This window comes from Chenopodium quinoa, unplaced genomic scaffold, assembly GCF_001683475.1.
Source record: "Chenopodium quinoa cultivar QQ74 unplaced genomic scaffold, ASM168347v1, whole genome shotgun sequence".
In the NCBI taxonomy this organism is placed as follows: Eukaryota; Viridiplantae; Streptophyta; class Magnoliopsida; order Caryophyllales; family Amaranthaceae; genus Chenopodium; species Chenopodium quinoa.
In genome coordinates this window covers 2,209,842-2,226,151 of record NW_018742244.1, presented here as the reverse complement: position 1 = coordinate 2,226,151, position 16,310 = coordinate 2,209,842, and the positions used below count along the sequence as shown (strand labels likewise).

Here is a 16,310-nt window from a genome sequence, read left to right as displayed (position 1 = left end):
TTATTATGGTGGAAATGAAACACTTCATTTTCTTACTTGAATTTGCAATTTGTATAATGCATAAACACTTAAAATATTAAGGATAATGATATGTGGCATATGGGGTGATGAGTGACTTGTGAATTGTGATGCCATGTGTCATATGAAAAATTTATGGTTTGTATTTTTTAAATACTAAGTATAGATATAGATATAGATAATAAATTAATTTGAGCAGTTTCCTCTTTTTTGTTCTTTGTTAAAACCCTGTAAAACCCTTTCCTCATTCCCCACCCCCGAACCAATACTTTGCAACCTTGCAGCTCCTCTACCATGGCTGGCTCAACATCAACTAACAACGATTCAATGAAGAAGAAAAAGAGGAAACTCGCAACTTCCCAAGACTTACCTAAACCCTCTAAAACACCTCGCAAATTAAACAATACAAAAGATGAAGAACAATGCACAGTTGCAGAGACGCAGAAGCTGGAAAAAGTGGAGGTTGATGAAGAAATTCCGGGGATTTTTGTAGGGCCGCACTTATGGAGGAATTTAGACCTCGCTTTGGCAATTCAAAACAATGAACTCAATGAACACAAGTAAGATTTTGCTGATTTTATCTTATGTTGTTGAATTTATGAACTGGGTTATGTTTGATTTTTGTAGATTATGTTGTTTGTTAGGTGTAATTTACTGGGTTTTGAAGTGGGTTTTCTGGGTGTTATTTAATTTTTGTTTACACTATGAATAAGTAATTGGAAAATTTACACTACTGAATAGAATTTCTGGGTTTTATTCAAATTTGCTATTTTTATCAATTTTATTGCTCAAGTTATGAACAAGTATTTGGGAAATTTTATTGTTTACACTATAAACAAGTGAGATTATTGGGGGTTAAAAAGTTAGTGCCTCTAGCATGGTGAAAGAGCTTAAATTTAGGTTTTATTGTTAAAATGTGTGGATTGCTTGATTCGCCTAGGTTGATTGCAATCATGGTCTTTGAATATGTTAAGAGGAATATGGATAGTGTTAAACCAATACAATGTTTTAACTGCAGGAAGGTGGAGTTAATGTTTGAGTTTGTGATTTCGAGGGCCGGTAAAGGATATGATGACTCTGAGAAGGAGTCCAATACATTGAGTATTTCAAGATTAATAGAACGCATTAGTGATCGGATTCAGTCATTGTTGATCACCTCTGCAAAGAAAATTAGGGCCGGAGAAAAGGAGTCCGAGGGGCCACATTTTTTCATGGATTGTAGATGCTGGGAGATACTCAAGTTTTGCTTGAAGGAGTCTGAAAGGCTGCATGTTTCATTAAGATTATCACGGGATCTATTAAGGGTTATTTCATGTGTGGCTAAGAGTGTGTTGCATTCATTTAATATTGCAGACGCAGATGTCATGGAACCCACTTTTACTAATGTAGAAATGATATTATTTAACACTATAATTGACTGCTTAAAGTTGATATTTTCCTCCAATTGCCGATTGTTGAATGAAAATCTCGATCTGTGGGCAGTGGCTGTTAGCTCGGTGCTTGAACTTGTTATTAGAATGTATGATGACATTAGTCAAGATAGTGGTGTGCGAAACTTGATCACAGAATTCTCGTGTTTGGTGCTTGAGCCGTTCTCCAAGTTCCTGAGGTTGCACCCTTGCCGCAAAAATGGATTTCGTGATTTTGTAGATAAACTCCTTGAATCATTGTTGCACCTGCTTGGTTTGTTGCATGATCAGATCAGGGACAGAAGTCCTGCTCTGGTGAAAAATTTAGTCAAGCTGGCAGAGGAGATTCTTTCTTATGGATTGTTTCATTCAATTCACCTTGATGAATATCTTAGCTTAAACGTCACAGATAGGTACAGTTCAGCTGATCAAAAACTGGAAAGTGCAAGAACGGCCATCAAAAGCTATCACAGACACCTTTTTGACAAAGTGGAAAATCTTGTTTCCGAGAGAAAGATACAGGCTTTGTCTGGTATAGGAGAATTGTTTCGTTTGTTTGTTATTAGTGTTAAAAAATTGAAGAGGGATTCGCAGGATTCTGGAAGTTTGAGGACCATTGAAACTCAAGATAAAAAGCATCCTTCAAAGGCTAGTAATTTGGCCTCAGAGAAGAGTCATACGTCTTCGACTTCTGCCTCAGAAACAAGGAAGTCGTTTTTTCGATTTTTTTGTGCTTACCATGGAGCCGTTGTTACTTGATCTTAGTAAGAATCTCCAGTCTCACCTTCAATCTGGAACCTCCTTACTGAATGTTTACCACACTCTCAAATCTGTAAATAGGATTTTGTCTAGCATGGTGTGTGAAAGCGCCTATCTTAGAACAGAGGATAGTTCTGGAGGGGCTTGTCTGAATTTCTTCAAGATAAGCTATGGTCTATTGATGTCGTGTTATGCTGAATTTAATCCATTCTTTCTGTCAACATGGAGCTTAGTTAGTTTTGTGGAAGTTGAAACATTGAACTCATTGGCCAAAGAGTTCATTCTTGTAGTTGGAAACTTCCTTGATATTGAGTATGGAGTCATTGGTGATGACTTGGTTAGCATATGGCTTATGATTCTCACCTGTTTAGCATCAGAACATTCTTCAGAAAATGTGTCACAACACTGCAAGTTGTATCCTGTGACAGTTGACCTTGGATGCCGACTAATTAATCTCTATAGCGAGCTTCGCCAGGTTAGTGCAAGTTTCGCTGAGCATTTTGCTTTTGTTGACAGAGAGTTATGTGAATGTGAATTGAAGCTTTCTAGTTGACAGATCAAATTTGCTCTTCATTTCTGTAATAGGTCATTTTTGATGAATTGGCCTTACTCCCCACCTCCAAAACCCCTAATTATGTTATTGATAATCTGGTTGCAATAGCTGCTGGAAGTGTTCCATCTTCTCTATAGTCCTTATGGTACATAATTACGCTGGCTGTGCTTGAAACTGCTGTCTTTTCCCGCCTAATACATCCTAGCAAGTTCCTACAGTACTTGGTACCATTTTAGCAGGATTTTTTGAATTAAGCTGCATGCGTTTAAATTGCTGTCTTTTGCCACATAACACATTATAGCACAATTTATTTACAAGTATTTCTTTTTTCTAAATTGAGGACAAGTAGTGTTTACAGCTTTACACATTTTATGTTCCATTGATTGATCTGATGATTTATTATTATGTAGGTGGATCGTGCTGTTTTTGCACTGTGTAAAGGACTGAGGCATATATCATTTTATCAAGGAGATGTTGACATCTCCTCCCTACATTATGATAAATTTTCCAAATCAGGTTGTTTGCTATTGTTTTCTCAAAAGTTTAGGCTTGCTATTTGCAATGTGATTAAATCTATACCTGAAGGTCAGGCTGTTGATTTTGTTCAAATTTTGTCTGCTGACGTATTGGATTGTTTGGAGTGGATGAAAGTTGGCAACTCTGTGGTAGATGAATATGAAGTTGGAGATGTTCATTCTTGTAGAATCAGCGCTCAAGCAAAAATTTTGGGTGTGGTCTTGTCTGAAATTTATACTCTAGTCCTGGATTCACTCTCAGTTTCTGCCGGTTACAGTTACCGTATGGGGGAGTCTATAGAGGAGCTGATAGTGGTTTTACGTCCCAGCATGAGGCATTTGACTACCCTGGAGCAAGATGGTTCTGATGAGTTTGTTTTCTCAGTGCTGGGAATAACTCAAAATAAGAATGTGGAATGCAAAAATGATTTATTAAATAAAGTTTCCTTGTATCTCCAATTCTTCTTTCGCGTGTATGTATCCTGTCGAAGCTTGTATCGCCAAACATTGAGCCTCATGCCTCCTGATTCATCAAAAAAGATGTCAAATGTGATGTCTGACTTTTATACAGCTTATTCTGGCAAAAATTGCATGGAGAGGACAAAATTTAAAGATAAAGGATATTTTTCTTGGGTCAAATCTTCAGTTTCTCTTCTTAGTATCATGCAACATTTAAGGGATAATATTTTCCAAGAAGGTTCCACAGATTACTGTTGTTTGATTTATGTAATGCATATGATGGCTTTACAAAGACTTGTTGATCTAAGTAGGCAAATTCATTGTGTAGAGTATCATTTGTGGTGTAGTGAGAATGGAAGAAATGGCAAATCGGCGGATGATGCTGATAAATCACTTCTATGTAAAGATGAAGGAAAACAAGAGAAGTTGGAGAAATTTTTGTCGGCTTTAAAGCAAGAAACATCTGGTCTAACGAATTTCATCATGAAATATCTTTCCACAGTGGACGAGAATGAACAGCCTACCTTCATTCCTAGTGGAGCAGCTAGTCCAGCCCCACAGTATGTGCTCTTTGACTCTTGGGATTTGGGTGTCTGTACAGTGAATGAAAAAACATTACCTACTGCAATCTGGTGGATTATTTGCTACAATATTGATTTATGGTGCCATTATGCTACTAAGAAGAAGTTGAAGTTGTTCCTTTCACTTTTAATACTAAATTCACTTCCATATAGAAGATTTGGGGAGTTCGAGAAGCAGTATGAAAATTATGCCGGCGAGGCAATGAAAGTTACCAAGCATCAAATTTCACAGGAACTTCTTCGTGATACCAGTTTCTATGATCAAAGAGTAAGATCACTACAATTCTTCTTGATTATTGATATTCATAGTTATTTATTTTTTATTTCTTTAATTAAAAAACCGGACCTACTTTAGATTTCAGCTGTTGTTCCTATTTCTATTCGTCTATTACTTCCCTGTCCCTAAATGGTAGGTCACATTTTATTAGGGTCATTTTTAAGGAATTTTGTAGCAGAATTGCACCACATATCTATATTTTTGGCAAATGACATCATCTAATAGATTGATCAGCCCGCAAATATGTCTCTTTTTAGAACAGTAATCTGTTTCCCTGGGAATTTCTTAGAAACTCCCTACTTCCTTTTACATAATACATTTATCTTTGTTTACGGAATTTGCATCAACGATTCCACTGCTGTGGTGCAGTCTGACAAGGAGACGTTCAGCTTCTTCCTGCCTGTTTTATCTTCCTACTTAATGATTAAGTGCTAATAGCCTATGATAGTATGATGTCTATCCTTATTATATCATTGGTTTTGATATGGGTGGTAAGGCAATTATTTGGTGTACTCTTGAAGTCTCTTGTTAATGTAACATCTATTTTGAATCATAAATAGACAGGGACTGGAAAAAAGAAGCATCAACATTGATCTCTCTCTCTCTCTCTCTCTCTCTTTTTTTTTTTTTTTTTTTTTTTTTTTTTTTTTGGGGGGGGGGGGGGGGGGGTGGTAATTTGGGCGAGGTTATGGAGATTTGAGGATGTCTTACTGATGTTATGTCATCGTTGTTGGTTCAATTTTCAGAATTTATTTGAAAATTAGAGATAAAAATATGAAACTAAAATTATTTTTGAGATTTTTTTATGTTCGGTTATAAGTCAAAATAAATTGTCTTCACTCCTCAGACATGAGTTGATTAGAAAATCCCAAGTAAATTGTCCTAAGTGGCCATGCTTGTCTGTAAAAGACCTATGCATCTCAGTGGAAGTCTCTGGATGGATGTCTCTACCTATATAATGTCTTATTTGATTTGGAATTTTTAATAGATGCTTGTATTTATTATCAGTATTGGAGGGTTGTATAATTTGGAGGGCAATGTCTGTAAGAATCAAAACTTAAACAAAGTTAGTAAATGACCTGGGTGGTAGAATATTCATCACTTTTTTCAGCTTTGAAAATCATTGTTCTGGCTGAGTTGTAAACATCTTAAAGATGAGAAGTTGATCTTCAATACCTCAGCTGCTTCATCAAGAAAGATTCTTTACTCCCGAAATCTGAAGAATACTGTTAATTAGGAACAAAAATTGATCCTTTCGTCTCTTACTGTTTAATCTCCAAGTTGTACCATCTTGCTTGATGCCTGAACCTCATATCATCTTGTCAATGTTTTTTCTTGTGCTAAGTGATAGGTTTGAGATAATACATGATCATGGTCTATTCTACTAGTTTGTGCGCAGGTATATGCCATCAAGGGTTTGCCATGTTTTAAAGAAGTGTATATCTCGGTTATTTAATGATTCGACAAACGCTGGTGCTGAACTTGGTTCCTCTGATTGGACCTATGCTCTTGGTGTGCTTCAGAACTCTGCCCTATTTGCGAGGGACAAACTGATTACTTCTTGTCGTGGTCATGGTGATTTAGTCAATAAACAAAGTGACGAAGGAACGTCATTTACTCCAACCAATGACCCTCTTGCTGGTTGTCAAAGTGTGCTGAACCTCTTGTGCAAGATGTGTGAGATTACATTAAGCTTCAAATCTTTCTCACACTCTGTGATTTACTTAATTAACTTTGAAAGGTTATGTTGAGTTTAACTTTTCTTTCTCATGTCTACTTTTTTTTTCCCCCTCTTCCCTTTTTATTTGGGTTGTAATTTGCAAAATTATGTGTAACCAATCCTAATTTGATTTTTGTTATTCCTTTCCAGTCTCCTTATTACTCTTTGATGTTCTTGTTTTCTCAACCTTATCTCACCTATGACTGCTAGCTCATCTGAAATGTGTCTTCATTGTCCAGGCTCATAATTGGCTGCTTACTAGGTACTCACAGATCACCGTATGTTCATGACCATCATGAGTTCCTTCGACTACTGGTTTCATGTCGCCGAGCTTTAAAATATATATTAATGGCATTCTGCGCGGATAAAGCAGAAAATTGTATTCCCACAAATATTCCAATACTGTCAGAGGTTCCATCATCTATTCATTGGCTGTTGGAATCTGTGAAGATTGTCAGTACATGGTGGAGTACATTGTCATCACAGAACAGTAGTAACTGTAGTGATTTGATTGTTTCACTGAGGGATCAGACTTCATATGTGTTTGTCACTCTGTGCAAGCACCAATTTTATACAGCAATTCAATCAATTGCCAGTCCCACAAGCACTGGAAAGTCTGGTTCTAATTGTGACGACAATCTTTCAAATGAATTTAATTTTTCTGAGAAATTATCAAATGATGTCGAAGTTTGCAAAGGTGTGATTATGATGGTTGAGGTATTGGAGGAAGAGACAAAAAAATCCCTTCTTTCTCTGAAAGAGGCCTTCAGTGATGGAGATATGGAGGTAGATGGTCGACCTGTAGATTTGAGTAAATTGTCCTCTGTTATATCTTGCATTCAAGGATTGCTATGGGGATTGGAGTGCGCTTTGAATGATACCCTTGCTAGTGGTGATGATTTGAAAGTAAAAGTGATGAAGAGTAAAGACAACATCATGTCTAGAGTAGTCAGTTTTATGAATCTTGTTATGGAGCTCATAGGTAAGTCCTCTCGGATTTTTCTTCACAACAATCACCCAATCAAAATGTCTGATGGCCAGGGGCAGCTTAAGAATGGAATTGATACTGAACTTGAGAATCAAATTGGGAATTCAGGTTCTGAGTTGACGACCTTGGCTACATGTGATCTTTCAAATGGTTTTGTTTCTAGTCGAAAGAAGAAAAGGTTGAAGTCAGATAATTCTCACTCCGTTGTTGCAGAATTTAGCTCGTTCAATTACAACTGTCTAAAAATTGATTTGTTGGGGAGCTTCTTAAAAGGCCAGAATCTAGAGGCAGCATTTTTCTTGAGAGGTTTATTTATTGTTTCTTCAGCAATTGTGAGACTAAGCGTGCTGATTGATTTTCCTTCCTTGTCGCCTAACTTGGTTCAAAATTTTCTTGGATGCTCTGAAGTATTGTTGACAAAATTCTCGGAAATGCTTGATTTTCCAAGTTCATCTTCTTTTGTTTGGTTGGATGGTTCTGTTAAGTTTCTGGAGGCAATAGGGAGTTTATTTGCATCAACTAGTTCCATCGCAACTAGAAATGTCTACACCAAATTGGTAGAGTTGCACTTGAAAGCTATTGGAAAATGCAGTTCTTTACAAGGAAAAGGAGCTAGGCTAGCTTCTCATATTGGGTCAAGTGCCAAGATATATACTGAAGGAAGAGATTATGAATCAACTGTCAGTGACCCTCTCTATGGTTTAGACAATCTCAAAGCAAGGTTGAGGATGTCTTTCAAATCTCTCATTGAGAAGCCATCGGAACCACTCCTATTATCTGCTTTGCAAGCTCTAGAACGAGCACTATTCGGTCTACGAGAAGGATTTCCAGTAATCTATGAGGTAAAAAAAGATGGTACTGCCGGAGGTAGAGTCTCTGCGATGGTTGCAGGCTCTGTTGATTGCTTGGACTTGCTTCTTGAATTCTATAAAGGTACTTCTGCTCAAAACTTTCTAAAAATGCTTTGTAAGTTGATTTTTATATAATGCCTTTACAATACTTGAGACCTTTTTTGATTGTTGTTGACTTATCATGGCCCTATTTATCACTGAAAAAAGTTTACTTACCTTAACTTGGGTTGGAAAAGTGTGATAAAAATGTGAGAGTAATGTATGTCTGATGAAGAACTGCAAGGTATGTAAATAGTTCACCTGCTAAATTAGTAGAAGTTTGGTTGTATTTGTTCTGCTGAGAATTAGCAGAAGCCTGTATAAAATCAAATTCAATTAAAAGGCATACTGACAGTTGATGCAAGCTCTGTTACTTCTCAAATCGTGTCACTCTTTTCTGTCCTGTTATGTTTTACGTTCTTATCAGTGCTAATATTCTGGTGATAGGCATTGCTTAGCTATATGAACAGAACATGAACATGGCTCTAACTTCCTGTTTATTAATCCTTCAGATAGCTTGGTTTAAACATGCTTATATGTTGATGCAATGACTAGTATTTGTAACATGTTTGATGTCTGATTCTGTTGCAGGGAAAAACCAATTGAATGTCATTAGATCGCAGATCAATAGCCTTTTTTCATCATTATTTAATATTATTGTACACCTACAAGGGCCCTCAGTATTCCACACAAAACCAAACAGTGTTGCAGTAAATAAGAATCCTGACTCGGGGTCCATGGTTCTCATGTGTGTTGAGGTATTAACCAGGATTTCTGGAAAACGTTCTCAATTTCACCTAGATTCCCATCATGTGAGACAGTCTTTGCGTATACCAGCAGCACTTTTCCAAGGCTTTTGCTTCATCAAAGCAGGCAAAGATTCTCATCAAAATTCTATTAGATTGGACGGCAAAGAGTGTGAAGAAATTGAAAGTTACTTTTCGGTTGACAGGCAGTTCTCAGTTAACTTATATGCGGCATCTTGTCGTTTGTTGTGGACAGTTGTTAAACACCGCAATAGGTATATATTTCTTATTTTTTTTCATGACATTCTTCTTGCTTTCAGCAACTTTTGTATGCATGTCTACTAATCATATTGTAAATTTTTAGTGAATGTATACAGTGTATTGCTGAACTTCAAATTTCACTTCAAGCACTCCTCTATTGTCTGGAGATTATTAACTTTGACTCAGAAGACCGAAAGGCTTACTTTACTTGGGTTTTGGAAGATGGTGTAAAATGTGCCAGTTATCTGAGAAGGGTTTATGAAGAGGTATGTGTTAAGCTAACAGCTGTTATCTGCCTTTCATTTCATTTTGGTCTCTAGCTCTCTATTGCTTGATAATAATCATGATTATCTACATTGATGTTTCTTTTAAAGTTTTTTCTTTGCAATTAGTTGAAACCCAATTTCTTTGCAATATTCCCAAATTTCCATTGATTTCCCATGTTGAATTTCTTTTGTGGTTAGTTGGTCCTTTGACCGTTTCTTTACATGAGAAGTGTACTGGTCTAGACATGGGTTCTTTTATACCGAGGACATGCACTTTTCTATCAGTCCATAAGGTTTCTGACCTCTCTATCATAGTTTATTATGGTGAACAAAAAGCGGACAATATTACAATCACCCTCGAAGGATGGGCTTGTCTTCTAGACAGGGCCTTCTCAAGCCCAGGGGTTTACAATTGGTGATTTAGAATTATAATATTCATTATACTTTGGGTACTTATTCTGGAACTAATACCGGTGCAGTACATTAGTTCAGGGAATTTAAAAGCTTTCAGCTGGATATGGTTTTTTTTTTGGAACTTTATCCTAGTAGAATTCTCGTAGTTACTACATTTGGAGCTGGTCACTGCTAAGTAATACAATTTCAGTGGTGACCATGCTTGTAGCCATAAGATAATCTTTCTTTAGGACATTAGAGGCCTATGAATTCACTTTTGGCGTTGTTATTACTGATGCGCATTGTTGTCAGTATGAGTTGATAGCTGTTCATAAATGTTATTTAAATTTCTCATGGACATCTATATAATATTTACTTTGGAACCTTAATTACTAGATTCTGTTACACTCCCTCTTTAATTTCATATTTTGTCTTGTGTGTCATTTTTTTGTAGATTGGACAGCAGAAGGATAACTTAGGTCAACACTGCTTTATGTTCTTATCAGAATACATAAAGGTTTATTCAGGCTATGGTCCACTGAAAATGGGAATCAAAAGGTAAATTTTCTTTTTGGACTTCTGACGAGTATTATATGGTTACTTATGTAGTTGTGCAAAAATTTTACAATTTTCTCTTGTATGTATTTTTAGGGAAGTTGATGAAGCCCTTAGGCCAGGTATCTATGCTTTGCTAGATGTTTGCTCAGCGGATGACCTTCAGCATCTTCATACTAAATTTGGAGGTAAGCAACTAAGCAAAATATGAAACCTGTCAAAAAAAAATTGAAAAATTCCTTGCATTTAATCTCTTATAAATAGTTGGAGGATTTTCAAAAAAAAAAAAAATTGAATTTGTTAACGCATATATTTCTTAAATTGACAATGCACAAGTATATAAACAATCGTGATGGATCACAGTGGTTTCCTAAGTCTGACTTTGATGATGTTTTTTGTTACAGAGGGTACTTGCAGAAGCACCTTGGCAAGTTTGAAGGATGATCACAAACGTCAACAGTATGAAGGAAAAGTGTGACGAAGGAGACAGCATTCTGTATTATCCATCTCTAATATGATTGCCGTTGTCTACATGATGCTACGGCAACAATTTTGAAGCCTTGCGTTATGCATACTAGATGCACCTAGCTGCACACAAATCTTGTGGCGGCAATAGAAAAGCACAGTATCAGCTCTCTTATCGAAGTCCTCATTGATGCACTGCAGGCCACAACAACGAACAGATTCAGCTGAGACGAATTGCTTTCAAGACGGCTAGCTGTGCTTGTCTCAACGAGAACGATACCGTGGGAAAAGATGGGGGGTTTTAGGAAAATAGTTCAATAATTTATAGTCAGGAACACAGCTTTTTCAAATTGTTACAGTTATTTTAGCAAATCATAGTTTTCACATTAATTACATAGGCAATCTGATTGGATAATACGAAGTATGACACTAATAACGACACAATATAGTGGCACATATATTAATTTAATGATCAAAGAAGTCCAATCATTTTGGCCCAATACATCAACCCATATCCACGGCACTACACACTACACAGGTCGGCAGTGCCCCACTAATGAAATTCCATTTATGAGATAGACAAAATTATTCAAATCCTGTTTTTTTCTTGCAAAAATATCTTCATTTTGCTTAGGAAAACTCCAAAATAGCTTACAATATTACAAAAATACCCTTGATTTTTGTTCCTTTTATCATCTCAATATTGAATGTACGATCTTTTAATATACGTCATGATAACCCCATCTCAGAAATAATCCTAAACACAAACGCGCACACACAATAAATTAACATCTTTATGGACGGGCAACTTAATTCTCTAAAACACCACTCTTCTTTGAAATAAAAATATGGTAAACTACTCATATCATCAATGTTATACATATCCACCAAGAAGAAGTCCCTCTATATTTGATGGATTCACTCTAAGACCTCTTCCTTATCCAGTTCTCCTAATCCTGTTACTAATCTCTTTTTTTCTTGGCATAAAATTCTACTTTGTATCTCAAGAAGCTGCTGAGGCCGTCGAGTTTGAATTCAATTGGTTGCTCTTGATCACCCCTTTACTCATCATCTTCGCGGTTAAAATCATATCTTCTTTCCAAGGCCGACGAAAGCCTTACGGTGTATGTACCGCCGGAAGGTGGGCCCCAACGGGTTGTTATTGCTACAACTGCCGTGCTTATTGAGTTGGTTCTTGTACTCCTATGATTATAGTAAGTTTTTAATCATATGTTATTTGATAAGTAGCACGATATTATGTTGTGTAAATGGATTTCATAGTGTTTTAATATGTTTATTACAACATTTCAAAGGGTGTAAGTGTAATATAAGTACTTTGTATTTCGTATAATACGTGTATGAGCTTTTAAGGCTTGTAAATTTTGTAATTGTTGTCTAGATAGTAGATATAAACACTACTTGATATAATTTGATTGTTTATGTGACTTGCTTTTACAGTAGATTTTTTTTTTTTTTTTATTTATTTATTTATTAACTAGAAATTTAAGCTAAGATAATCTAGTGATAAATTGATAAACCAACAAGATATATACATGATTTACATTTAGGAGTTATAATAACTTTTTTTTTAAAAACAAATCTTCCTTTGTTTTTATATTATTTTGTGTAATTTGAAAACTATTTCCAATTTACAAATTAAAGATTTTTTTTTTTTGAATAAATAAATTTAGGAACTTGTTATTAAGAGAATTTCGCCAACAAAGGCGGCTGTGTTTGGTTGAGCCATGCCACTATGCCAATACTCCAGTAGACTACTTTCTAAGCTATACTTTTTTCATTGAATTTTAGAAAGTGTGATGATTAGTGGAGAAATTGAATTGAAGACATAAGTAACTTACTTTTTCTCATACACTTTTTTTTTTTTTTTTTTTTTTTATGGAAAATTTTCTCATACACTGTTATTGTCCTATAGTTTTGTTTTGTGCTTCATATACGGAGTAATTCGCACTAAAAAATAAGAGTAAATAAAAATAAATCGTATAATACCACATGCATACATGCATCAACGTTACTTTTAATTTAGTGGAGTCACTTCTTGGTATTTTATTTTTGTAAAAGGGAAAATAAAGGGACCACTTTTACGTATATATTAGTTTGATAAGATATTTTTGTAATCGCTTATAATTCCAATCACACACACCTACTTGTTACTTATCCTCATCTCAACCAACTTCAATTCATTTTCTCTCATTGTCTTATTGATGTTAGGTACACTTTAATTTAGTGATTTCACTTTCACCTCTAAAATAGTACATATTTCACTTTCAATGGGTAAAAAAAATAAGATTGTTGCAATTCTAAGTAATTAAATGGATGTAATATACAAGTACATATTTTGTCTTTTGGACGTTTGGATCTAATTAGAGGATAAATTATTAATCCATATAAACTTGAATGACTTTTTGTACATGTATATATATAGAAGGTTGGTTTGGAACCATATATGATCATTATTTGTTGTCATAAATAGTCGTGGTTGGTTTGAGTTAATTAATCAGTGCAAGTTGTAAATTGGTAAATTGGCCGTTTAAAGGCAAATTGGATGGTTTCACCCACCAATGGGACTCCCGAACGGTATTAGGGACCATAGTAAACATTTTGTCAATTTTTATTTTAGGGAGGAAAAAAAGTCAAAAATTTCAAAATTGAAGGCTAATATCCACGCTTTTTGAGAAATTTTGAAGGATTCGGGGCCCGATGTCGAAAAGTCTTGAAATTCTAGGCGACACATCTCAGGGACATTTAATGCCGTTTAGAACTATATATGATCATTATATGTTGTCATAAATGTTCGTAGTAGGATGAGTAAATCAAATCCGTGCAAGTTGTAAAACCGGTAAGTAAATTGGCCGTTTAAAGGAAAATTGGATGGTTCCACCAACCCAATTAGACACCCGGAGGGTATTAGGAACTATGGTAAACATTTCGGCAATTTTTATTTTCGAGCGAAAAAAAAGTCAAAAAATTCCAAAATTGAAGACTAATATCCACGATTTTTGAGAAATTTTGGAGGTTTCGGGGTTCGATGTCAAAAGGTCTTTAAATTTTAGGGGATATATTTCAGGGTCATACAATGATGTTTGGAACCATATATGATCATTATTTGTTGACATAAATGTTTGTGGTAGCTTGAGTTTATAAAATCGGTGTAAGTTGTAATCCGGTAAATTGGCCGTTTAAAGGCAAATTGGATGGTCCCACCCACCAATGGGACTCCCGGACGGTATTAAGGACCCTAGTAAACATTTCGGCAATTTTTATTTTTGGGCGGAAAAAAAGTCAAAAATTTCAAAATTGAAGGCTAATATCCATGCTTTTTGAGAAATTTTGGAGGATTCGGGGCTCGGTGTCGAAAAGTATTTAAATTCTAGGTGACACATCTCAGGGTCATTTAATGCCGTTTGGAACCATATATGATCATTATATGTTGTCATAATCGTAGTAGGCATGAGTAAATGAAATACGTGCAAGTTTTGAATCGGTAATTAAATTGGCCGTTTAAAGGCAAATAAGATGGTTCCACCAACCTAATTAGACTCCCGGAGGGTATTAGGAACCATAATAAACATTTTGGACATTTTGGCAATTTTTATTTCCAAGCAAAAAAAAATTCAAAAAATTCCAAAATTGAAGACTAATATCCACGATTTTCGATCAATTTTGGAGGTTTCGGGGCTCGGTGTCGAAAAGTCTTTAAATTTTAGGGGATACATCTCGAGGTCATATAATTCTATTTGGAACCATATATGATCATTATTTGTTGACATAAATGTTCGTGGTAGCTTGAGTTAATGAAATCGGTGTAAGTTGTAAACCGGTAAATTGACCGTTTAAAGGCAAATTGGATGGTTCCACCCACCAATAGGACTCCTGGACGTTATTAGGGACCACAGTACACATTTTGCCAATTTTTATTTTCGGGAGGAAAAAAAGTCAAAAATTTCAAAATTGAAGGCTAATATCCACGCTTTTTGAGAAATTTTGGAGGATTCGAGGCCTGGTGTCGAAAAGTCTTGAAATTCTAGGCGACATATCTCGGGGACATTTAATGCCATTTGGAACCATATATGATCATTATATGTTTTCATAAATGTTCATAGTAGGCATGAGTAAATGAAATCCGTGCAAGTTGTAGACTGGTAATTAAATTGGCCATTTAAAGGCAAATTGGATGGTTTTACCAACCCAATTAGACACCCGGAGGGTATTAGGAACCATGGTAAATATTTCGGCAATTTTTATTTTCGAGCGAAAAAAAGTCAAAAAATACTAAAATTGAAGACTAATGTCCACGATTTTTGAGAAATTTTGGAGGTTTCGGGGCTCGGTGTCAAAAAGTCTTTAAATTTTAGGGGATACATCTTGGGGTCATATAATGCTGTTTGGAACCATATATGATCATTATCTGTTGTCATAAATGTTCGTGGTAGGTTAGAGTTACTGAAATCAGTGCAAGTTGTAAACTGGTAAATTGGTCGTTTAAAGGCAAATTGGATGGTTCCACCACCAATGGGACTGCCGGACGGTATTTGATAACTTGATATTTGGTATGATTTTAGGGTACTTTTGAACCTTGTTTTCGTGATTATTCGACATCAAAGTTCACTATTTATCCTATTTTTATACAAATTTTGTACCATCCATACTTCACGGGTTGTTTGTGTTTTTGATGTAATGTAGCTATTTTTAGCACTATATATGGACGTGATCAAGCATTAGGGCTGTACAGAGTTTGGTCTGGACCGTAACCAAACTAGACCAAACTGCATTTTAGCAGTTTAGTTTGGTTTACGGTTTGGAAAAATACGGTTTGGTTTCGATTTTTTGGGAAATACGGTTTGCGGTTTGGTTTGGTTTTTCAAAAATTATAAACCAAACCAAACCGTAAACCAGTAAACCGCATTTTTATATTTATTATTTATAAAAATTAAAATAGTTATTATATATTTTAAAAAAGAAAAAAAATAATAAAAAACATGAAAAATCATTAGAAGACGGTCAGTAATTCAGTATAATACTATACTCCAAGATCAGTTTAGCTCCGACAATCATTGATATCGCATAATGTAGCCCCTGATGTTGTCAAGTTGTTGCCAATTATTAAAAACTATAATGTAGTATGAATTTTTTTTTGGACAAATGTATTATGTTTTTTTCCACTGTAATTTGTTATGTATTATTTTTATTATGTGTTATTGTGTTAGCACTTGATTAGTTGGTTGTTATTTTATTAAATCTTTGTAGTGTAATTTATTCCGTTTGGGCGAATTATTTGAACTTTATTATAATTAATTAATATTTGACAACTTTTAGGAAAAAAATGTCGTCTCATCATAAACCGCAAACCAAACCGCATTATTACGGTTTGGTTTGGTTTGGTTTCAATATTAATATGGTTTGGTTTGGTTTAGAAAATTGACCAAACCGTATTTTG

General features: G+C 35.2%; 1 protein-coding gene across 1 annotated transcript; it reads left to right on the top strand.

The window, feature by feature from the left end:
* The first annotated feature begins 112 nt into the window (after positions 1-112).
* LOC110739793 lies at positions 113-11,355 on the top strand. Its single transcript, XM_021920279.1, is given in 11 exon segments — positions 113-578; positions 1,037-2,141; positions 2,143-2,661; positions 3,150-4,562; positions 5,960-6,312; positions 6,531-8,212; positions 8,761-9,190; positions 9,280-9,442; positions 10,290-10,393; positions 10,487-10,578; positions 10,795-11,355. Coding segments are annotated over 11 exon segments (6,201 nt in total). The 5' UTR covers positions 113-312; the 3' UTR covers positions 10,869-11,355.
* Positions 11,356-16,310: the final 4,955 nt, after the last annotated feature.